We start from the raw sequence: 25124 nt of genomic DNA, 5'->3' as shown, positions 1-25124 counted from the left end.
CACACATGGCTGCCTTGTCATTCTGTTGATTTGTAAACACCAGTTTGTGGTTGCAAACCCTGTGTGAGGGATTGTGCATGGGTACAGTCGGAAGGAAGGGGGTTAGCTGGTATGCTTTTGCTGTGTTGTCAAATACGATGTTTTTAACTAGAAATTCTTTTGTTTCACAGTTCAGTGGTTCAGTGTCCCAGCAGTTCAGTTTGTTGCTCTAAGAAACTGAACTGTCGAGACCAACGAAAGGCATTTGTGAGTGGCTCTTGATTTTCAAGGGGACCCATTCCATCCCTTAATTTTGTCCCCTTCGTTTCAGAAACAAGCAAAGGGGGCGTAGTTGCATTTGAAACCCAGCCTTGTTCAGTGCCACCTTCCTCGCTGCCCAGCACCACTATCTTCACGGAGACAATAAGCTTCCTGATGGAGGTCAATGCCATCCAGGTGAGTGTGAAATTTGTCTGGCCACAGAAGTAGCTGCACGGTGGTCGTGATCCTCTTCAGTGGGGAGCTAAGCAGGGCTGCAAGCTTTGAGGGGCAGATTAAAGTACATTCCTTAGGGTGTGAGGGATTTTTCTGTGTCAACTTGCAGAGGACTCTGCCCTTAATTAGCTAAAGTTTCAGCCGTTTGTACATGGGGGGCCAATTTTGCATGCCAAGAGCATGTGCTTTTGTTTTTGTGCTGTGCCGTTTTGATTGTAGATGTGCTTGCTTGTAAGGGAGAATGAAAAAGGAAACCATCAAGAAAGCGCTTCTTCCTGGCAATGAGTGGTAGCTTTTTTTGTTGCCCACCCTCACAGCTGGGCTGCAGCTCCAGGGCTGGTCTCTCCCTCTCAGTTTGTTCGCAGAGCATTAGCTCATGAGCTGCTCTGCCCTCAAGGAGGCCCTAGCTGTGATTACTACCTGGTGCTGGCTCAGATGTACCTGCTCAAGAAGGAATACGACAAGACCGAAGAAAGCCTCGAAATGGCGGTCCAGATCGACTACCTGGCGAGTACCTCTTGGCAGCATCGTGCTGGTCCTCACTGCCCCAAAGGGGGAGGCACCTCCAAAACCCCGTGCCCACGGGAACTCGGAGTATCTTCCCACTGATGCCACCAACTCTGTGTCTGTCTGTCTTTTCACATGTTTCCTCTGCATCTGTGTGTGCACGTGTAATGTGCACGCACTCGCATCAGCTGAGGATAGCACTCCACGAAGACTCCAGTCCATAAAAACTTAATCCAAAATGGCACAGGTCTATTTTGCTTTGCTTTGCTTTGCTTTGCTTTGCACTGCAGCAGACCTCCACAGCCACCCCTCTGCTATAGAGCACGTGTCCAACTGGCAAGGCCTTGTGGCATTCAGCCCTAGTTTACTGAGCTGAAGAACCAGCAGCAGCTTGCACCAGAGAGCGGGGGCAGAGCTTGTGGCCTGTCCAAGCAGGCCACAAGCCCCTTTGGCCTGTGCCAGAGTCCGTCTGCTAGCTGAAGCCCTTCTCTGGTGGCTTCTTCTACGGAAACCTCTGAAAATTTCAGAATTCATCACTGCCATTCTGTTTGTGCAGAATCCAGAGGTGTGGGCCCAGAAAGGCCATCTCTGCTACCTGACCGGGAACTTCAGTGAAGCAAAGGCCTGCTATGAGCGAACCATCAGTTTCGTAACAGATGCAAAGGATATGCATTTTGTGTACCTGCGGCTGGGATCCATCTATCTGGAGGGGAAGGAGGTGAGGCACTGAAATAGGTGGAAAAAGAGGAGCACTGGGCGAGCTGGTGATCTTGGCGCGATAGCTAGATGAAGCCTCCATATGTGGGGGCAGTGTATCTCTGAATGCCAATTGTTTGGGGGTTGGGCAACAACGGGGGAAGGCTGATGCCTTTTAGCCTTGCTTGTTGACTCCCAGCACTCGATGGCTGCGTGAAATAGGACACTGCAGCTAAGCCTTTGGACTGATCCAACAAGGTTCTGGATACGTTCTGCAAACTTTTCTTGCTTCTGCTGAAAAGCATGATAAACAATGCAGTTTATTATTGTGAAAGCAGTTGAACAATGGAGGACGGGAACACAGCCCAGTTTTCTGCTATTGATTCCAAAGATTTTTGTGCTGCCTTGAGAAACTCGCCTCTGGCAAGTGTGTTTTTACTGTAATCTGTGGATAGGCTTTTCTTGGAAGGGTGGCCTGCAGAACACTTCTGTCAAGTCAAGACTCAACACTGCTGGAGTGCAGTGTAAGTCGCTGCGGCGTAGAGAGTAACTCACCCGTCTCTTCTTTTGGCAGTATGACAAAGCAAAGTACATTTACCTGATGGCCAGTAAGAAATTGCCTTCTTGTCTTACGTGGCTGGGCGTGGGAATTGCCTGCTACAGGGTAAGAAGCAAAGCTGCTTTCGACACGTGGTTCCCTAGCTCAGTGGCAGAGCTCGTGCCTTGCAAGCAGATGCGCACAGGATGACTCCCTGGCATCTCTTGGTGGGATTCAGAAAGACCCGTGTCTGCCCGTCATTGCAGGCGGTCCTGAGCTAAATGGACACCTAGCCTGGCTAAGGCACTTTCCAGTGTCCATCAGCCGGCTGCTGGGGGCAGCGTCTGCGGGGCTTGGTGCTCGCTCCGCTTTGCACAGACACCATCGGTCTGTGGTGCCCTTCTCTGAGCAGTTGTGCCATCTGGGGATCACCATGCTGCCATACATTCTGCAGCATTTCATTCTGTTTCATTTTTCTTCTGCCTTTGCACTGACCTTTAAGGGCAAAACGAAATGAGGGAGACAAGATCTGTGAACAGGGAAATCCCATCTATGAACAGGGAGGAAAAGCAGTTGGGCAGGTGGGCATCAGGACTGAGGTACAGATGGTGCTGCCAGTGGAAGGTTGTTTTCCACCCCTCCCCAGTGTCTTCTCAGCAAAATCTGCTCCTGCTCTTCATTCCAGAAGGCATATAACAGCTTTTCTTTTGTGGGGCGTGGCAGGGGGATTCTGGTCAGGAGGGTAACCCTCCCCACCACCCTGGGAGCCAGCGGGGTGGCCAGATGGAACGGGCTGCCGCGGGAGAGGGTGTTCAAGGTAGGGTAGGCATGTCATGAGTGGAGCTGACTGGAGCCGGGGGTCAGACTAGATGGCCCGCGAGAGCCCTTCTTACTTGCTCTGTTTCTATCATTCATGTCTAAAAAGGGTTGCCAGAGCTTGGTCCTCAGCCATGCAGAGCCGTGACCAAGAAGGCAGTGCCTGAGAACACGTGCAGTCTCCTCTCATCTCTGAGCTGCCAGTGTTTCCCTGTACATTCATGATCACCTCTAAACAGGTGAAGAAGGACTTCTTCTAAAGTTCAGTAGTTCATTGTTAGCTAACCATACTATTTCTTCCCTGAAGCTCAAAGAGATGGTGGAGGCCGAAGACGCCCTCTCCGAGGCCAATGCCCTCAACAACAACAATGCTGAAGTCTGGGCATACCTGGCTCTGGTCTGCATGCAGGTGAGTCCCAAAGGGCCCCTTTATCCATCAGCTCACGGGATCCTCTGCTTTTCTCCGCAGCAATCTGGGGACAGAGGTGGGTGAATGCAGGGGTGCTCTCAGCGGAAACAGGCACTCAGGTACTCTGATATCCTAACTTGACACCGTTCTTGTGTCCAAGACAGCCTTATCTTCCACTTGCAACACAATCTTCCTTTTGTCAGCTGTAATCCTTGTCTTGTCTTTCTCAGGAAGTCAGCAAATAGAATCATCCTGGGGGAAAGTGTTCCTTTTCTGTCTATTCTTGCCAAAAATGGAATTAGCCCTTTCAGTATCAAACAATAGCAACCTTGTCTTGGCAAAACCAACTTAAAGTGAATTGCTGTTTTTCAGGGAGGGAGGCAACTGGAGTCAGAACAATCATACAAATATGCTGTTAAGGTTTGTTACTTTTTCTCCTTTCCTCCTGTGTTAGATTTATGGAAAAGTGTAACATTTTGGCTTTGCAGTATCAAGCAGGTTGATCAAGCGGACCCCACACATTGGAGCAAGGACTAAGTCATTCACTGTTACATTTTCAAAAAGGAGTATTTCACATTTTTATGTATTTTTGAAAAGCACAAATGAAAAACAAAAACAACATTAGAAAAGCAAACATGAGCGGCAAGTACAATCAACAGTGATCAGAAAGCCAGGCATGAGAAAATTAAAAATCTGCCAAAACAAACAAGCATTTAGTTGGGGGCAGAACATAACTGGAGAGAAGGCAGAGATTTCTTCATGAGCATGATGTTCCACCGCCCTGTGCAACAACCAAGAAGGCTTTTGCACATATTTCCACCACAGTGACTTCATCTGGAAGTGGGGTGAGCTAAGGGGCCCTTCTAGATGATCTAATTAAATTACCACTCCCACCATCTCAAAAAAATGGGTGCGCGTCAAACCAAAACTAAAGCATCTTTTTTTAACATGCATTCTTCTGGAAATAAGAAGCTATTCTTGCAGGCTTCAGGGTGCAAACAAAATGCATCTTTCTGTAATGTGCAAAAAAATACTCATTACCAGTTTCCCTGCATGGTGAAAAGTAAAGAGCAGCAGAAGGCCAAAATGAGTGTAGTAAAAGCTAAATTACTAAGGTGCCTTGTGTGCACTTACATGGGCCTAACCCCCATTTATATTAATGGTACTTACTTGAGAGGAGATGTGCATAGGATTGCGCTAAAAATTGCGCTAAAAACAGTGAATTGGTCTCCAAAATACTACTTTGAGTGCATTTAGAAACAGAAACAGAGCGAGTCAGAAGGGGGTCTCCTGGGCCATCTAGTCGGACCCCCGCCTCCAGCCAGCTCCGCTCACAACATGCCCACCATGTGCATGTCCTGCCTATCCTTGAACACCCGCACTGATGGGGCCTCAACCACCTCCCGTGGAAGCCCATTCCACACCCTCGGGGTCCTAACTGTCAGGAAGTGCTTCCTGGCCTCCAAATGGAACCTTGGCTCCCTGAGCTTGGCTCTGTTGGAGCGCGTCCTGCCCTCCTCTTTAGGGAAACAAATACAGAAAGGGCGGCTCAGTGTCCTGATGCAAATTGCTTTAAAAGCAACAGTGCAGTAGATCTCATCTTGTAGTCTAACTATTCGCATAAAGAAAAGTGGGGCACATATCTCGGAAATGTAGTTGAATTAAACAAGTCACTCCCGAGTCTGCCGTTTCTGCTTACTGCTGTCTCACCACCCTGACGTGACAGATGTTATCAGACAGCAGCCTTTGGCAGACTGACAGTGAGACAATTTCTGCTTTCTTTTGTGGCCTTGATGTAGGATTAGCTGGCCTAGGTGTCCTCCTTGAACCAACGCATGCTTAGATCTTTAAATAGTGGCTTGATTTGTGCCTCAGTGTCACCCTTTCTCCTTTAGCTGCAGCTGGAGCTTGTCAACAAGGATTTGTTCCAGGAGATCAAAGAGGTGCAAGCAGCCGTTGGCTTTGGTGATCCGTCTTTCTGAACTCCTTCGATTTATGGGCACTTCTGCCTGAGCCAGGGGGATGAACAAACCATTGGTGTTACACCACAGGAAGTGACACCAGATGCTTGCCAGTGGGCAGGCCACAATCCCTCGAGATGCTGGCACTAGCTACATCCAGCGTTCATTGTACAAGGGTCATTGGAATTCCAGGCAGCAGCTTTTTAAATTCCCGAGAGCAAGAGGAGCATCCTGGGAAACACGGGCATCTATCCTGGGAACATCCCGTGCTCATGGCAAGGATCTACCCATGTGGAGGCCTCACTGTCAGCCACATGGGCTAGGAGGGAACTGAAAGAGCCCTGATGCTGCCTGCCCAGGTTCCTGAAATTAAAGACATCCGAATATCAGCATAAGTAAAGTTTATTCTAACACACGTGTCAGTTCTGTGTGTGCGCACCCACGCATGTGCGTACAGCATCAATACAGTGTGTGCAAAAGGGCAGGACTAGGGCAAAGGTCAGTTTGGAGGACCCATTGTGTGATATTGGGATATTCCCAGATCACCTTTAATTTGGGGGATACTGGAGCTCAGAGCTGAAGCAAAATAACTAGTAGAAGACAGAGCCTGACACAATGCTTTGCATGACCTGTGGGATGATGCCCATGAGTGCCAGCCCATTGAGAGATTCGTCAGATGGGCTCACCTGTGGAAACAGCTTGTGGGATAAGGATGCTGCCAATATAGTTTAGGGATGAATGTTACTTTGGTTGCTGTTGCAATGATTCAGTTCTGTTTTATTTTTAAATTGCTTTGTGGAAAGGAAGGATATAGTTTGTGCAGACAGATACACAGAGGAGCTTAGGAGTAGACAAAAAAATGCCTTTCGCAGTGTCCTTTGCAGACTGCAGTCCTTTGTTAGGCTTACCTGCGTTAAGCCCCACTGAACTTAACAGAACTTACTTTCAAGAAAATGCACACAGGATTTTGCTACTAATTAACTGCTCCTTTTTCCCTATGCATGTGTTTATGATTAATTTCTGTTGTAGTTTTTTTTAATGGCCCACTTTTATTTTCTTTGGTGCAAAGCAGGAAAGGATGCATTTTCCAGAGAGCTGTTATTAAGTTCAATTTAAAGAATGTATACCTGACATACCTATGACTATGTAAAGAAAAACAAGTAAAATGGAATTTGAGAATGGGCACACAAGCCTTTGTTTTCCTTCCAGAATGCCTTAGCAACAATGCCTTGTGCATAGATCAGAACAAAGATCCTTCTGGATTTTCATAAGCTTTATGTGGTGGGGTTTTTGTCTCTCGGTTTCTAATATCTGAATCCCAAAAACTCACATGAAGCAATCTTGAACTTCTCTAATTTGTTATGGAATGTGTTCTGTTTGGGATTTTTAGGTGAAATGTTGTTTATTTAGGATGGGTGCAGCTGATGGAAGAATTTTTCTCCTTCATGATTCTTTTTGGTGTTTTGCGGTTCACATTCATTTCTGAGAGAGATGCAGGAGTAACACCTAATAAATTATGCCCTTTAGATTTTCCCCTGCCTACCAGCCCTGTCAAAATCTATTATGTGAGATCTGAAGTTCAGACTAGATTCTTTCTAGCTCACATGTCCTTACTTTAGTCAATAGTCCACAACTGAAATAGGATGGCAATTCTTTTGCAGTTTTATGTGCCATAGGAGCTGGAACATCTTCTGTCTCACTTTTAGCATTTTCCCAAAAAGTTAACAACATGAGCATTATAGATTTTAAAAACAATAAACCTGACATACTTAGAAAACAATTTCTGGAGCTAGAATTTCTATATTTAAAATATACTTTGATTTATATTTTTTGTTAACAGTACTGACAACAATGTGCTTTCTATAAAAATATGCACAACTAAAGTGTGATATGGGGGCCAAGGGTGTTGGACTTAGATTAGGGAGGTTCTGGTTTAAATACCTGCTCAGCCTCCAGGTTCACTGGATGATGGTTGGGTCAGTCACAGTCTCTCTCAGCCAGCACTCCTTCACAGAGTAGTCGTAATAATATGCTTCTCTCTGCCCACTTGTGGGGAAGGCTGGGAAGAAATGGTAACAAATACTATCTTATCAATTGCTGCAAAGCAGTAGCAAGAACAGCAGCATCATAAAACTGAGCTTTAAGCGCATCGTTTAGCAGTGGAATGCTTGAAGTGATTAAGCCTATAAAATATCACTAGAATTAGAACCCTTGTGGCCCTCACTTCAGGAAGAGAAAAGGCACAGAGTGCCAGTCAGTGGTAGCAGTTTTGCTTTTCACACCTGCCTCCTTTTTAAAGGGTTAAAATGCCCCACTTTAAGGCTTAGTTGCTGTCAGTATACGTTGGAAGCTAAAATACGCCATTTGCTTCCTTCCACTGGAGATTCTGTGCAGTTGGGCCCTCTGGGGAAAGAGGTTCTGCATTTTGGCTTAACATCTTTTCTCTCTCCATTCAGGGAGGTGGTATTATATTTAAAAAAGCGTACAGGAATATTCAGAACGAAAACCTCCTGAATACATCCCACGTGCAGCGTGAGACAGGCCACTCTGTTTGAAGTGTCTCTCAGCTTTGGAGGGCATGCCCTCAAGCCGACTTCTCAGAGTCTTGTTCCCAAAGAGAGAAGGTTCAAATCCTGCCGAGGAACATGCTTTTCCAATCTGGCAGGGTGACTTTCCAGCCTGCGGTGCAGCCCCTGCTGATGGTCTTCTGTTTGCTGAGTGTGAAGCTAGCCTAACCGACTGCTTGAAGGCATATAAAGACAGCAGCAGCAGGCACCACCGTGGGCCCTGGCATATGGTTTCCTCTCCAGTGCGAGGCCCACCATTGGCCTCAGCACATCCTGCCTGCGTTTTTAGGAGGTTGTCAAGGGGAGTGAGTGCACACACCCCTTTCAGGCGGAGGGACTTTGATCCTGGAAGACACCCTCTGCTCCTCTTTCCTAACAGTGCCAACCCTTTCACAGGAAAGCTACTTGAGGATTTGCCACACAGAAGGTCCCTGGAACAAGCCCCAGCTGGTGCAGAATGTGGGCCCCACGGGCTGAACATATAATTCCAGTTCTGGTCCACTTGCACTGGCTGCCTGTATGTTTCCAGTCTCTGCTCACGGTGCTGGTTTTAACCTATAAAACCTTACATGGCTGAGGACCACAAACCTGTGGGAGCCCTCGCCCAACCCTGGTCTACCCGGACACGGCACTCGAGCTGTGGGGCCTTCCTCTGGGTGCCTGCTCTGAGGGGAGTGCGGAGGGTGGCAACAAGGGGGCTTTCTCTGTGGTGGCCCCCTTTCTGGAAGGAGTGTCTCACTGTGGCCCACCTGGCACTGGCTCTGACATCTTTTCAGCACCAGGTTAAGACGGCTCTCTTTTCTGAGGCTTTAAAAGACTCACTTGGCCATCCAGCAGCTGTGGGGGGGGGGGGGGGTTTGCCAGCTGTTTTGCAGATACATTGTTTTGCTATTCTTTGTTTTTGTCTGTTTTTATTTGTTTTTAGCTGTTTAATTTCTTAAAATATCTTTTATGATTTTATAAGATTTTATTGTGTTTTATCATCTATTTTTATGGACTCTGTAAACCAGGGGCCAGTGCTGCTTCTCTGGGCCACACTGGAAGAAGAAAAATTGTCTTGAGCCACACATTAAATACACAAACACTAACGAAAGCTGATGAGCAAAATAAAAAAAAAGTCTGTGCATAATTTTCATGATACCTGCCACCACAGAGAAGCAAAAAAGTCCTTACATAATAATCCTAATTGTGCAGCGCCCTGTTCAGGGAGACTTTTAAAACTGGCAAGCAGAAAAGAGAACATGTTGGAACTAGTGGGATATTTGACACTGTATTTGAGAAACTAATGCAACGCTATCTGGTTCGATGGAAGTACTTGAAATTCTCCGTGAGTTCTCAAGGTGCTCATCAGATATTTTGGTTCTAATTTTACTCTTGCTCACAAATGTAGGTGCTGCCAAAAAGTGAAGACACAAATAAGGTGTGACTGTAAAGCAAGGGATATTAATCTTGGGGAAGATAAGACCTATAAACGTCCATGATCAAATTTTATTTTAAGTTGAATGTCAGATTGCAGCCCCATGCATTTCACTTGAAAATTGGCAGGTAACATATTTATATCGACTGAAAATGGAGTCACAATTATACCAAAATAGTGATTATTTTCCCAGAAATCTTGGAATCTGTTTTCAAATTCTTGTATCAAATTGAAAAGCAAGGCTGCGTATTTTTCGCTGTTCACAGGATTGTGTTTAGCCAACGTGTCAAAATGTATAAAATTGTTTGCAATGGTAGGTTGAAATATTACTGATAATAGCTGCGTTCACTCGCCAAGTCACCATGTAATGTCTGATGGTGTCGGTTTGGACTGTGCTTGGAAGATAACACACTGGAAGCCACACACCACCATAAAACTGAAGCCATGAATGTGCAGAAGGAGCAAGAGCGTACGTACATTCATTTAACGTGACATTACAACACGACGGCATCTACAAAGTTCACATTTGTGAACTGCGCAATTGAGTTACAAAAAAATAGCAAAAAATCCCATAATGTTTTAAGTTGACAATTTTGTGTTGGGCTACATATTTTTATCCATTCATACCCATCCTGGGCTTCTTTACTAACCCACAGGATGATCTCTCCTTTCATTCCTTGATAAGTTTGCTCAGGAGACTTTGGTAAGGGACTTGATTAAAACCCTTTTCAAAGCCCCAAATAAATGTTGGATCTGCCTTGTCTATACCTTTATTAACACTGTCCGATAATTCTTAAAAGATAAGTGAGAGTAGAATGGTGTAGTGGTTAGAGGGTTAGACTGGTCCTCAGAAGATCCAGATTTTAATCCCCCCTAGCTATGAAGCTAACTAGGTGACTTTAGGCCAGTCACTGAGTCTTAGCCTAACCTACATTACAGGGGTGTTGTGAGGATAAAGTGGAGAGGAGAAATTATTTATGCCATGTTGGGTTCTTCACAGGAAAAAGATGGGATATACATATAACAAAAGTTACATCAGCCATAGGGTGGCCATGGGTCAGGGGAGCGTCCTGCATTTGCAATTGGCCTCTATTTGAAGGGTCTCCCAGTCTAAGTCCCATTTAAAGAGAGAGGATCCCAAGCAGAGTCCCAAGCTTGAATTGCAATGGAGCTGGCAAGGTACCTGATGTCTTGCATTTCTATTTAAATCACATCAACCGTGTTAGAAAGTGCCCCTCTCATGATGCAAATTTGGTTGCACACTTTGTCCTCTGCTTTTTGATAAGGAGGAAATGTCCCCCTCCAAAGCTTTTCTGGAGTGTGCCTTTCATTGTCTTTCCGCTACTTCAGAAGGCACCCCACTTGGACATTCATTCATTCATTCATTCATTCATTCATTCATTCATTCTATATCCCATCTTTTCTTACGGGGGACCCCCCAGCGGTTTCCATCATTCTCGTCCCCCTGCTCTGCATCCTGTCCTCACAAGAACCATGAGAGGTAGGCTGGGCTGAGAGCCTGTGGCTCGCCCGAAGTCGCCCCGTTGGCTCCATGCGTGAACAAAGGCTGGAGCCCAGGTGGCCCGGAGCCCAGCCCGCGCTCGGAGCCCCGCACGGCCCGTCCCCCAAGCGCGTCCCCCCGCGCCGGCCGCCAGGCGAGCGCCGCTCGCGGCACCCACCAGGGCGCTGGCCGGGAGGTGGCGCCACTGCACGCCCCGCACAGCCATCCCTGGCCACGGAGGGGGAAGCCGCGCTTTCCCCGCCGGTCGCCAGGTGGCGCTGGGACGCTCCGGGAGCTCTATGGCGCGGGTTAAGCACCGGAAGCGGAAGTAGCGAGGAGGCGGTGGGCGGGGAGAGCGCCGCTGCGCCGAGCGAGCGGGGAGCTGTCAGGAGGCGGGAGCGCCGTGGCGGCCCTGGACGCGGCGGCCATGAGGCGGGATGTGCGAATCCTCCTGCTGGGGGAAGGTAAGCTCTGTGGACGCCCCCCCCCGACTCAATTAGCAGGGCGGCTGGGAGGGCGCTGCCGCCGCGGAGGAGGCCGAGGTCCTGGGGTGGGCCGGGGGCGCGCTGAAAGTCTTGAAGGGTGGGGTCCAGGGTGGGCGCGCTAGAGATTCCTCAGGGGAGGGGGCGTGGGGAGGGCCCGGGCTGATGGGAGGGGGGGTCGAATCAGAGGGACTCTAGAGCTAGGAAGGGGTGGGGCCAAATATTCCTTAGTGGGTGGAGTTAAGGAGTGGGCGGGGGTCCTTGGGACCTCAAGGTGTGGATGTGATCAGAGATTTTTTAGGGGTGAGGTTAGAGGCCATGGGTTCCAGATGACGGGGGTGTGATTGCATGCGAGGAGGCTTTTGAGGGCATCTGAGAAGGGTGCAGATGGAGGCAGCATAGTTCATAGATATTTGAAGAGAACATAATCCCAGGTGGCTGCCCAGTGTTTTTCATACAGCAAACTCACATGGATACTTTTGGGTTTATAATGCTAAGGCTTGGTTAGGGTAAGGGTAGGCACTCTAATGTCCTTCAGGTGAACAGAACTACAGATGCTTGATTATGGGCCATGATGGCTGGGCACAGTGATATCTTATGAAAGTTTATGCCTCGAGCTTATGTCTTTGAAACGTTGTAAAATTCTTTGATAATGATTTAGTCTTTATCAATTGGCCAGGATGCTTATCTGCCAAATTATGTTCAAATCTCCTTATAATAAAAATGGGGAAGTGGTTGAGGGGAGGGTAGAATAAATGGAAAGTAGTCCAAAATGTAGCAATAAAAATGAATGTACTTTTGGAAAGGCAGAGTACACAGACTCTAAGTAAATAAACCAACAACATATTCAGAGGTCCTACTACAACTTTTTTGAAAACAAAAAAGCCGGACATGTAAGATATGGGAGAAAGTGGGAACAAACATTTGTTTAAAAATCTGGAAGGAAAAGAAAAACGAGGCACAGCTGGGGGAGGGTCACAACTGGGAGGAATGTAGAAGAACCAGAGTGATGAAGAATCACGAAGGCAGAATGAAGAAAGGAGCAAAACAATTATAACTTTGGTATTTCAGCAGTAGGTTTTTGTGGAGGCTGAGAGAACTGAGGGTCAAATCAGAAACTTTCCAGATTCCTTCTCTTCCATGAACTCTCCTGGAACATGTTGTTATACAGATTGCAACTAAATAATGCAAGCAAAGCACTTTGAACCAACAAAAACACTCTATAGGTAGTCATGGTAACAGACAAATGACCAATATTTTTGTCCTGCTTGTTTCATTAGTATTAGTATTTTGACGGTATCATTTGATTGGAGTGATTCCAATGTTTTGACTATGGGTGCTGAAGAGATTTTCATTCTTTCTTTTGGCCTAACATATGACAGGCTACATAAACTTCCTTCTCCAAAAGAATGTTGGTGTGGAAGAACCTTTGAAAAACACAGGGAGTGGGGCAGGAAAGGCACTTGAGAGTAATGGAGGTGGCATTCACCATGCCTCTGAGGACCAGATGCATTGTGTTTAAATCCCAACTAGTCTGTTTGGTTCTACTGGAGAAGGGAGAAGTATGGAACTTCAAGTTCTAGATCATACAGCATGACCATCCTAACACCTACAATTTTTCCAGGCCCTGCATTACATGTTGGAAAAAGGCTTTCCTGGCTGAAAGATGTGATCAGTCACTTGTGAAGGTGGAGTCTGTGGACCCACCTGCACATCGCACAACTTCACATGAGATCGCAGACTTGGCAGCATCCACAGGCCCAGTTGCATGTGGCACAACTGTTGACAAGTTGACTCTGAGGAAGGTTGTGCACTGCCACACAGTTGATTTTCCTCTTCCCGGTCTAAACTCTAGGCTAACACAAATCTTTTTGGGTTAGTAACTGTTGTGGACTGAGATACAGTTTTCCCTGGATGGCATTGCTGTAGGTGCTGCATGGGTATCACATTATACATGCACCCATGTGCAGGATGGAGTACCAGATTCCATCCATCCTTTTAAGGCAGAACAGATGCAGACCTGCTCAATTACTTGAGTAAGAAATTGCCTTGTGAGATCACAATAAAACTTCAGTGAATGCTTTTTATAATGTGTGGAACCTTCCCCTCTACATAGTATTGGGATTTGGAAGTGGGCCATCCTGCCTGTCAAAATGTAGCCTGAAACTCTTCTGCCTAGCATGCTTTCTATTTGCAAGGTTTTTACAGGAGAGCATTTCTACATGTTACATGAGAAACATAAACTGGGGGAGCACGACCGGTGACCCAGGAGATCTCTTTTGGAAACCTCAGCAACAGACTCACTAATCCCTCAGCTCATTATCTACAGTGGTCTACCTTGCTGGGCTGTTGTAAGGATTCTGAGAAAGAGTTGCATGCTGTAGCATTTGTACAACACATGTCAAAAGTTCAACTATTGCTATAATCCACCACCCACCTGTCCTCCAAAATGGTGCAGCCCAGCAAACAGAATGTGGTTTTGCTGTGAGCGTAGATTAGCTCTTTATCTTTCAGAGTTGCCTTTAGGACACAGAGAATTCAGAGTGTCCTTCCATAGGCAATCTAAAAGTGTGGGGCAGGGCTGGTGGATATTCTTAGCTTGTAAGGTTGGCCTCCTTTATGACTCGTGTGCCAAGCCTCCACCCAGGGAATAGCTGACCCCCAGTCTTGGCACACCAACTTGTGGAGGATTTGTCTGCCACAGAGTTGTGTCTAAAATTAGGTGCATCCTACCTGTAATCGGGAGGGTTTCCATGTGGCCTGCTGCCTCATGGGTGGCAGTAGAGAGGGAAGCTGGATATTATGCAGGAGAGGCATGGAACAGATGGGGAAGGCCAAAGCAAAAGGGGTATTGGACTGAGAGTGCATTACACTGAAGCTTAGGTTTCTATAGGCATGTGGAGGGCCACTGAGCGAACAGAATGCTAGATGAACTAGATGAGCCTTGGTCTGATCCAGCAGGCCTGCTCTCATGTTTGTGTTTGATCTAAATGTTTATGCCCAGATTTTGAAAAGACCTGGCTTAGCCTTGTAAGCGGGGTTGAGCTTGTCTTGATCATATGCTGTCTTGCTCCATAAGACAGGGGGATGTCCCCAGAAAGCCACGTAAGTCCCGGGATGATTGTGGGAATGGCTTTCCTTGAAGCACTAACTGAGAAGCCCACCCAGACAGTTCAAAAAGTGCATGCATGCGCTTTCAGCATAGATCACAGTCATGTTCATGGCATCGCTTTGTTCCATCTTTCTCTGTCATTCCTCCTTAACATTTTTGCAGTTGGCATCATCATCATTTTGGAGGGTTTTTGAGTTTTGAAACAGAGTCAGTCCACCATGTGCTCCGCATTCTTCTTACTTGGAGTTGTGTCTAAATGCTTCCTCTGGAGAGCCGTTGCAGAAAGATGCTTGCCTCCAGAAATCCCTCCTTCACCCCGGTATTTATGTAAGCAGAACAGGGGCAAAGGGATGCATCCCTTTCTTCAGTCTTAGAGGGAGAGCTGCATTCCCTGCCCCCTGAATTCTAGTGCTGTTGTGTCCCATCTTCCCAAATTCTGTACTGGGGATAATGAGAAGAAAATCGAGAGGGTGTCACTCCCTTGGAGGCCTGTTTGTAATTGCCAGCCCAGCTTGTGGAAATTGGTACCAAGAATTAGGCACTGTGTCCTTGACAGTTTGGTAAATGTGAACGGCCATTTTTCAACTGCGCATGAGCACAAGCACAAGGTGTTTTTTTCTTTTTACTTTGAGAATTCCAGGTTCACATCATTACGTCCCAATGATACAAGGCGTGAAGGGGCAGGAGCTTCAGTTGAGCTGCAGGATCTCAAGCTCAGCTTCTCTTAAGTTAACGCTGTTTCATAAAAGAGCAGTCAGAGCAGCTGATAGGCAGAGCACAGAGTTACAACAAACTGCATTTTTCATACTGAGTTGGCTGTAGACAACCTTTTCAAATATTAATAATCTTTTTCTCTAAAACAAACACAGCTGGGTGTCTCTCCTCTGCTGAGAGCAGTTACTGTTCACAGTTACGGCCCGAGGCATTGCGTATTCTCAATTATCAATGTTCTTGTAAGGGTGTGTGTGGTAGCATTTTGAGGGCTTTGGGGATTTTAGACCCCAAGTGGGAAACTTTAAGCTCTAGTTTGTTCGTTTGTTTCTTGTTGTTGACCATGGCTTCACTTGGGGATGACTGCGTACACAGAGAGCATAGGAGGAGGCATTTCCACCCCTCCCCCCCAAAAAAGTCTTCATGTATTTCCCACTGGTGCCATCACTTGGCTCTTCCAGAATTCTGGAAGTCTTTTATCTGTTCTAATTTTCAGCTGTGGTTGATGCAAACCTCATAAATGAGCTCATAAAAATTGCCAACCAGCCTGCTTCTCCAGGCCAAAAAACTTCTTTTAGGGTGTAGTCCTATACAAGTTTAGATTGAGAAAAACTTGTTGGAGAATCCTGAGCATTTTAGGACTTGTTTCTGTATAAACATGAATTAGATTGCGCCACTAGTAATTCTAAAGGAACACCGGACCCTTTCCTATTTCTAGGTGGCAGTTGTATTCCTTCTGACTTTCTCCTTTACCTTCTATCCCAGCAAGCCTCTTTGCACTCTACCTACCCTCTCCTTTTATTCTCACTCCCCCCCCCACTTTTTCCCCATTTCTTTACCTGTAAAACTGTGACCATGGCCATGTCTTTCTATGCTCCGTGTGGTTCAGATCAGGTGTTTATACATAGCAAAAGATGATGAATTGATGGCCCATGGCCTGTAGCATCAGTGTAGAGCTCAGATCTGGCAGATGCTTTGGCGTGTAGTTCCCAGGATTGCTTACAACTGGCTTGGCCAAGTAAGGTAACCAGATGTTTGTGGCCAGAACATCTGGAAGGTCACAAGTTACCCACCTCGGCTGCCCGTCTGGGCATGAACATTGCAGGACATATGTAAGAATTTCTGATCAGGGATAGAAAGGGATGGGTGTGGAGCCTGCAGAGGGCTGGATTAGGCATGCAAAGTGGAGCTTGCCGAGCATCAGACTCAGGGTGAAGTCAGCCCTCGGGGTCTCCACAGAAGGCCCCATCCCTTTACCTGTACCCTTTACCAGTTGTTTGGCAGATTCCTGGCCTTGGTAGTCTTTTCACCCGCCTCTGAAAGGCTGATACACCTCTTCTGAGCCTTACCTGCTGGCCATAAGAGCTTAAAGCTAAAACGTGGTGGCATTTTTGTACTTTGGTTATTCCTGTAACCCTAACCTTTTCCCCCTTTCATCTATGGCATGGGTCCTCAAACTGCAGCCTGTGGGCCATATTCGGCCCGCCTCACAGGTTTTGGTCTCACCACAAACGCAAGGCGGCCGCTTGCTCGCACGGAGATCATTTTGGACTCGCTTGGAAAAAGCAATCTCCACGCAAGCAAGTGGCTGCTTCGCCCTGCACACGCCCCCCCGCACTCACTTTGCCACGCAGCGCTGCACGCGCCCCCTCCCAGCACCGCCTTGGTGGCCCACGCCCACCGCTGACACCTTTCAGCTGGTCCCCTGTTGAAAAACTTTGGGGACCCCTGATCTATGGAATCTCCCAGTATTTCCCCCCCCCCCCCGCAGGTTATCTGAAATGGAATTCTACCCTGGGTTGAAAGAGCCTGAGAGCCAGTGTGGCGTCGTGGTGAAGAGCGTAGGACTGGGACTCAGACGATCTGGGTTCTAGTCCCCGCTCAGCCATGGAGCCAAGTGGGTGACTTTGGGCCAGTCACAGACTCTCAGCCTAACCTACCTCACAGGGTTGTTGTTGTGGGGAGAAGATGGAGGAGGAGAATGATGTAAGCTGCCTTGAGCCCTCTGTAGGAAAAAGGCAGGATATAAATCAGAAAAAAACAAACAAACCCAGGCATATAAGAGAAAGAGAACCAACTCCCTTCCCAGCTGGCACTACAAGCAAAGACATTTCCTCCCGTCACCCTTTTGCATTCCTGCCTTCCTCAGTGCACGCTTAAGTGTGGCACAGGACACACATCCAGCCGGTTCAATGGCTCAGTGCATCATTTGGTGAAAGTGGGGCTGTGCCTTCCCATCTAGGTCCCTCGCTGTTGAACGCAACCAGTGTTAGACCAAGGATCCTGCGACCTGCAGAGCTAAAAGCCGCGTGAACCATGAGCTTCATCCCCGCCCCCTCCATGTGAACTTGCAGTGCTTCAGTGTAGTGAGAGGGCCGAGTCCCAGCCCAAGAATCCTGAGTCAGAGAATCCCGACTCAGCCATGAAGCCCACTGAATGGCCTTGCGGGCTCTTCGCTGCTCTCGCCATCTCCTGGCCTACCTCACCATGCAGAGCTGTCGTGAAAACAAAATGACACAACTGCCGTGTGGCAGGCTGCTGTGCTGCGCTGGCTTTTCTTAACCTGAGAATCCCTGCAACGATCTGAATTTTGTCTTCTCTCTTTCTCTCATAGCCCAGGTGGGGAAGACCTCCCTGATCATGGCGCTGGTGGGTGAGGAGTTCCCTGAAGAGGTGAGTAGAAAGTGGCACTTTTTCCTTTTGGTGTGCTAAAGATGGAATCCTTAGCAAGCTACTGTCAAAGATGCATTGATAGTTTCTCTGTTTATGCTACTTCTGTACTTCTTGTTATCCTAAATTTCTAAGCAGTTAGCACCTAAGCTACATAGAATCCAGTATAAAACTCAGTATAAGAGCAGTCATTTAATAAATACATTTTGTTATAACAAAAACCTTTGTAAAACAGAGTAGCGTCAAAGACCTAGTTTAGGCGTAACAATAATTCAGATTATGGGTTGAGTGTGCATTATTGTAGGCTGTTCTTGGATCATTGATGGTGGTTGTGAGCAATTCCTTCACTATATGAACTGCTGACCATGAACCATTCGGAGTCTGCAACTCAGCAAGCACCATGGGTTCTTTTCCTGGGTTGTTTGTGGTTGACAACCTGTTGCTAAACCATAGTATGTTGTTGTTGTTGTTGGTCATGAAGTCATGTCCAACCCATCACAACCCCATGGACAACATTTCTCCAGGCCTTCCTGTCCTCCACCATCCCCTGGAGTCAACCTAAGCTCACACCAACTGCTTCAGCGACTCCATCCAGCTACCTCATTCTCAGCCATCCCCTTCTTCTTTTGCCATCTATTGTTCCCAGCATTTGGCTCTTCTCCAGGGAGTCCTTCCTTCTCATTAGATGGCCAAAATATTTGAGTTTCATCTTCAGTATCTGGCCTTCTAAAGGTCAGTCAGGGTTGATCTCTAGGACTGCCTGGTTTGATCACCTTGCGGTCCAAGGGACTTGCAGAAGTCTCCTCCAGCACCACAAATCAAAGGCCTCAATCCTTTTGTGCTCAGCCTTCCTTATGGTCCAACTTTCACAGCCATACATTGCAACTGGGAAAGCCATAGCCTTGACTATATGCACTTTTGTTGACAGCATGATGTCTCTGCTTTTTAGTATGCTGTCCAGATTCGCCATAGCTTTCCTCCCCAGGAGCAAGCGTCTTTTAATTTCTTGGCTGCAGTCCCCGTCTTCCCCATCTTTTTGCCAGGTAGTGAGAGGACCGGATGCCATGATCTTAGTTTTCTTAATGTTGAGTTTCAAACCAACTTTTGCGCTCTCCTCCTTCACCCGCATCAAGAGGCTCTTTAGTTCCTCTTCACTTTCCGCTATGAGAGTGGTATCATCTGCATATCTGAGGTTGTTGATATTTCTCTTGGCAATCTTAATTCCAACTGGTGATTCATCTGGGCCTGCCTTTCTCATGATGTGTTCTGCATATAAGTTAAATAGGCAGGGCGACAGTATACAGCCTTGCCGAACCCATTTCTCAATTTTGAACCAATCAGTGGTTCCATGCCCAGTTCTCACTGTTCCTTCTTGACCCACATATAGGTTTCTCGAGACAAATAAGATGGTCAGGTACCCCCATCTCTTTAAGAATTTGCCACAATTTGTTGTGATCCACACAATCAAAGGCTTTAGCATAGTCAATGAAGCAGAAGTAGATGTTTTTCTGGAACTCTCTAGCTTTCTCCATGATCCAGCGTATGTTGGCAATTTGATCTCTAGTTTATTTATTTATTTATTTATTTAAACATTTCTATGCCGCCCCTTGCCGAAGCCTCGGAGCGGCTCACAACACAAAATAAAATACAATAAAGTACAAAAATAACAATATAAAATTCACAATATAAAATAAATAACAATATAAAAGAAGTCGCCCTGGCCAGTTCCTCTCCCTCTTCGAAATCCTGCCTGTACTACTGGTAGTTCTCGGTCCACATACTGCTGGATCCTAGCTTATAGGATTTTGAGCATAACTTTGCTAGCATGTGAAATGAGTGCAATGGTGTGGTAGTTTGAACATTCTTTGGCATTGCCCTTCTTTGGGATCGGAATGTAAACTGCCGTTTTCCAATCCTGTGGCCACTGTTGAGTTTTCCTAATTTGCAGGCATATTGAGTGTAGCACTTTTACTGCATCGTCTTTTAGGATTTTGAATAGCTCAGCTGGAATACTGTCTCCTCCACTAGCTTTGTTGTTGCTCAGACTTCCTAAGGCCCATTTGACTTCACATTCCAGGATGTCTGGCTCGAGGTCAGTGACCACCCCATCGTGGTTATCAGGGACTTTAAGCTCTTTCTTGTATAGTTCTTCTGTGTAATCTTGCCACCTCTTCTTAATCTCTTCTGCCTCTGTTAGGTCCCTGCCATTTTGGTCCTTTATCATGCCCATCTTTGCATGAAACATTCCCTTCATATCTCCAATTTTCTTGAAAAGATCTCTGGTCCTCCCTATTCTATTGTTTTCTTCTATTTCTTTGCACTGTTCATTTAAGAAGGCAACCTTATCTCTTCTAGCTATTCTCTGGAATTCTGCATTCAATTGTTTGTATCTTTCTCTTTCTCCTTTGCATTTCGCTTCCCTTCTTTCCTCAGCTATTTGTAAAGCTTCCTCAGACAGCCATTTTGCTTTCTTGCATTTCTTTTTCTTTGGGATGGTTTTAGGTGCTGCCTCTTGTACAATGTTGCGAACCTCCGTCCATAGTTCTTCAGGCACTCTGTCTATCAGATCTAATTCCTTAAATCTATTTGTCACCTCTACTGTATAGTCATCAGGGATATGATTTAGGTCATACCTGAGTGGCCTAGTGCTTTTCCCTACTTTCTTCAACTTAAGCCTAAATTTTGCAACCAGAAGCTCATGATCTGAGCCACAGTCAGCTCCTGGTCTAGTTTTTACTGACTGTATAGAGTTTCTCCATCTTTGGCTGCAGAGCACATAGTCAATCTGATTTCTGTGTTGACCGTCTGGTGATGTCCATGTGTAGAGTCGTCTCTTGGGTTGTTGGAAAAGAGTGTTTGCTATGACCATCATATTCTCTTGACAAAATTCTGCTATTTTGTACCATTTTGCTTCATTTTGTACTCCAAGGCCAAACTTGCCTGTTATTCCGGTTATCTTTTGGCTTCCTACTTTAGCATTCCAGTTCCCCATGATGATAAGGACATCATTTTATGGTGTTAATTCTAGAAGGTGTTGTAGGCCTTCATAGAACCAGTCAACTTCAGCCTCTTCAGTACCAGTGGTTGGGGCATAGACTTGGACTATTGTGATGTTGAATGGTTTGCCTTGGATTCGTACTGAGATCATTCTGTCATTTTGGAGGTTGTATCCTGGTACTGCTTTTCCTACTCTTTTATTGACTGTGAAGGCTACTCCATTTCTTCTGAGGGATTCTTGCCCGCAGTAGTATACCTGATGGTCATCTGAATTAAATTCACCCATTCCTGTCCATTTTAGTTCACTGATTCCCAAGATGTCGATGTTCAGTCTTGTCATCTCTTGTTTGACCACGTCCAGCTTGCCTTGATTCATGGATCTTACATTCCAGGTTCCTATGGAGTATAGATCTTTGCAGCATCGGACTCTCCTTTCACCACCAGATGCATCTGCAACTGAGTGTCCTTTCGGCTTTGACCCAGTTGCTTCATTCTTTCTGGCGCTACTAGTACTAGCCCTCTGCTCTTCCCCTGTAGCATATTGGACACCTTCCGACCTGAGGGGCTCATCTTCCAGCGTCATATCTGTTTGCCTTTTGGTGCTGTCCATGGGGTTTTCATGGCAAGGATACTGGAGTGGGTTGCCATTTCCTCCTCCAGTGGATCACGTTTTGTCAGAGCTCTCTGCTATGACCTGTCCATTTTGGGTGACCCTGCACGGCATAGCTCATAGCTTCATTGAGCTACGCAAGCCCCTTCGCCACGACAAGGCAGTGGTCCATGAAAGAGAAACCATAGTATGAAACCCTCTCAAGCATGTCCACGCCCTGCCATTTTCCTCTGAGCCTCAGCATCCAGCCAGAGTTCCTTTCTGAGGTGCTGACTTCTCTCCAGTGGCTGTGGGCACCTGCTGCCTGCCTGCCTGCCTGTTAGCCAGCCAGCCCCTCATTCCAGAATCAGAATCCCTCTGATCGGGAGCGAACAGGTGGCTTGCTGCCTGCTCCCACATCTTGATCTCATCTCAGCTGCCTTGATACCACTGGTGCAGTCAGTCTCCTGATTAGACACCGAGATTTATATTTATTTATTATTAAAACATTTTTATGCCGCCCCATTCGCCGAAGCCTCGGGGCGGCTTACAAACAATAAATAAAAGCAATTATAAACTAAATCGCAACACATATAAACATTAAAAATCCAAAAAATCCAATATAAAATAAGCCGCCCTGGCCAGATAAGATCAAATAATATTAACAGTTAAAATACCGCTTAAATAAAAAGGTCTTTGCCTGGCGCCGAAAAGCAAATAACGACGGCGCCAGGCGGACCTCTCTAGGGAGCGCATTCCATAACTTAGGCGCCACTGCTGAGAAAGCCCTCCCCCGAGTAGCCACCCTCCTAATTTCTCTCACGGGGGGCTCCCGGAGAAGGGCCTCTCCCGCTGATCTCAAGGGGCGGCTGGGCATATATGGATGTAAGCGCTCCTTCAGGTAACCAGGACCCAAGCCGTTTAGGGCTTTATAGGTCATTACCAACACCTTGAATTGGGCCCGGACTTCAATGGGAAGCCAGTGAAGCTGATGCCCTTCCCACTTGGGGCCAGGTCCGTTGCTTAATGTCTTCTGCCTGCCCCACTGCCCTGGGCGTTGCTGGGTCAGAGGATCAGGCTGCCATTTACTAAGGCTTCCAGGGTTGCAGAAGTGCTTGCGAGGAGGTCTGCTGGCCAGAAGCGGGGCAGTTTGATGCTGCTGCTTAGGACGGAGACTGGAGGTAGTCCATGTATTTCACGCCCCTGCTGTGTAGGCACATGAGAATGTTTCAGAAGCTAAGCTCTGGGTACCGGGCATCCCTTAATTCGAACTGGAGACATGCTCGCATTCTGTTTCAGTCCCCACGGCAGGCCGGGTTCCCTGACAGCAGCAGTTCCATCAGGCTATTGAATAACGAAAGCAAGGCCGTTCCAGAAGGCAGCTCTTTTGGGCTTCTGCCCCTACACTCTTTCTGTTTCAGCTTGTCTTACTGAGAGCTGCCTTTTCACTCAAGGAGCTGGTGCCTGGGTTTGCCTGTTATTTTTCCACTTCCTTCCGCATTCAGCCCTCCATTTGGGTTCTGTCATTTAAACCAGACACCTGCTGCCAGGTACTGTCCTGCTTCCTTGCATCTATAGACCACTCCGGGAAGCATTTTGGCTGAAGAGTAGGGCAAACATCCTTTCACTAAATCAGTGGGAATGCATTTTGCATTTTCACCCTCTACGGTTCCCTTCCCTCCTTTGCATAGTCAGTCAGGGTCAGGATGACACATTCTGGGCAAGTGACTCTTCTGGAGCCCCCTCCCCATGAATCCATTATCCTGTGGGTTGGCTTTCCCTTTTTCTTGCATTCTGCCGCAAGGAACTGCTTATCCCATGCCTGGTAATGCTCATGATTATCTCCCTCCTGCCCTCCCAGGTGCCTCCTCGTGCAGAAGAAATCACAATCCCAGCAGATGTTACTCCTGAAAAGGTTCCAACCCACATTGTCGACTACTCAGGTGAGCAGCCTGGCAGCCCCTCGGCCTTCTTTTCTTACCAAGCAGCATTGTTACCCTGCTATCTGCAAGTACAGCCTGCAGGCAGCACCTGTGTTCACTTTGCAGGAACCCACTTGTGCGTGGCTCTGCATGAAGGGCCCTAATGTGTCAAGCTGCAGGGTCTATTTAATTATTTATTTGCAGCCTGCCTTTTTCCTACAAGGAACCCAAGGCAGCTTGCAGATCCCCTCTCTCCTCTGCATCTTATCCTCCCAGCAACCTAGAGAGATAGCTTAGCTGAGCTTAGCTTGACAGTCTTTGACTGACCCACAGTCGCCCCTCGCCATTAGAGGGGAAAGGCTAGTGTGGCATCCCTGCCGTGCTAGTTTACTGCATGCAAGAAGCTTTTGCTATGGGAGCACATTAAAAAAAGCACACACCTCACTTGGAATTGATGTGGAGTGGTCCAGAAGTCTGTTCTTTTGGACTGCCAGCTCAGTCTGCAAAATACAGGGCAGGGAATATCTTTCAACCCGTGGGTAGAATTCAGTTTGCAGAAATGATCAGGGCCCATATTCCTGCACTGAGTGGCCTAAATGGCAAAAAGGTGGGGGTGGAAATGCACAGCGTGCCAACATGCTGAAGTCAAGGCTTTTGCTGCCAGTAACTGAGGCTTAGGAGAGGTTTCTCAAACTTTTAGCTTAGAGGGGCAAGCTGCACAAAAACCAGGAAGCCAGCAAATGATCGGTGGGTGAGGGAAAAGTAGCGAGGCCAGGAAATAGGGTTTTGAACCTGGGCCTGCTAGCTCCAAGTCCATCACCAACCTCTCTACCATTCTGGCTGTCGGGAAGCCAAGCTAGACACAGAGAAGCCCCGGTTAATTTCCAAGACAGCCATGGAGCTGGTGGACCAACTTTAGGCAAGCTGCTGAGGATCCTTATGCCACCCAGTTGCCCAAACAACAGCCGTAATGCTGCTCTCCGTTATGGACACGCTGATGTGGCTTCTGTCCTTGCAAACTGTACGTACAGAAGTTGGCAGGGGAAACAAAATTCTGCAGTCAGAAATCTTTGACCCACAACAAAGCATGTTTCCAACCTTTGAAGCGGCACAGAAAGGCTTTAAAGCTGTGGGCAGCTCCTGGATAACTCTTAATCCAGAGAGGAAACAAGTAGGTTCCCCAGTGGTCAAATGGGCATGGCTCCACCTTCCTTTTTAATTCCTTAATTCTCCCCAAGGCAGGGAGAGTTAAGATAAATGGTGTAAAATCTGCACATTCCCATTTCATTAATTTACGTGACATGTTCAACTAGCAGAATTCAGGCCTTGCAAGCACTGACTCAGAGCTGCATTGGCGCAGGATTCTCTCTGTGTGCTTAATTCATTGTTCTTGCTGGGACTGAAGTGGTGCTGCTCCCAGCTTGTCCTTGTGCTACAGGCTGCTGGCAGGCGCTGGACTGTTCTTTCCTTCTGCATTCCCAGGACAGCCGGCGGTTGAAGCAGAGTGCTCTTCCCTGGGGGCGGGGGGACCGGCGCCCTGCAGCTGCCAGCAGAGAGAGCTAGACTGGCCTCCCTGTGTGCGACAAGCGGTCTGGCAAGGACAGGAGCCACCCCGCCTGGCCTGCAGTCCTGTGCCACATGGCCAGACCGGATGCGTTTCCTCTTGCCTCTAGAGGCCAGGCAAATTTGTGTCTGGGTTTTAAGTCATCTCTTAGGACTTCCTGCTTTCCTGAGGTAGCACATCAGAAACATTTT

General features: G+C 47.2%; 2 protein-coding genes across 3 annotated transcripts in view; both read left to right on the top strand.

The window, feature by feature from the left end:
• The window catches only part of CFAP70 (cilia and flagella associated protein 70), a 29686-nt gene extending 23101 nt beyond the window's left edge, over positions 1-6585 (top strand). The window contains exons 17-23 of the mRNA XM_044433495.1: positions 311-435; positions 829-981; positions 1538-1699; positions 2252-2341; positions 3339-3440; positions 3813-3860; positions 5342-6585. Coding sequence (XP_044289430.1) covers positions 311-435; positions 829-981; positions 1538-1699; positions 2252-2341; positions 3339-3440; positions 3813-3860; positions 5342-5422 — 761 coding nt within the window. The 3' untranslated portion in view covers positions 5423-6585. The remainder of the gene's footprint in view (positions 1-310; positions 436-828; positions 982-1537; positions 1700-2251; positions 2342-3338; positions 3441-3812; positions 3861-5341) is intronic.
• Positions 6586-11248: 4663 nt separating this feature from the next.
• RHOT2 (ras homolog family member T2) overlaps positions 11249-25124 on the top strand; it is a 38451-nt gene continuing 24575 nt past the window's right edge. For both annotated transcript variants that reach the window (XM_044433618.1, XM_044433617.1), the window contains exons 1-3: positions 11249-11350; positions 17806-17864; positions 23309-23390. In XM_044433618.1, coding sequence (XP_044289553.1) covers positions 11314-11350; positions 17806-17864; positions 23309-23390 — 178 coding nt within the window. In that variant the 5' untranslated portion in view covers positions 11249-11313. The remainder of the gene's footprint in view (positions 11351-17805; positions 17865-23308; positions 23391-25124) is intronic.

Source organism: Varanus komodoensis, unplaced genomic scaffold (genome assembly GCF_004798865.1).
Source record: "Varanus komodoensis strain SLA01 unplaced genomic scaffold, ASM479886v1 scaffold26, whole genome shotgun sequence".
Lineage (NCBI taxonomy): Eukaryota > Metazoa > Chordata > Lepidosauria > Squamata > Varanidae > Varanus > Varanus komodoensis.
This window is presented reverse-complemented; position numbering and strand designations above follow the sequence as displayed.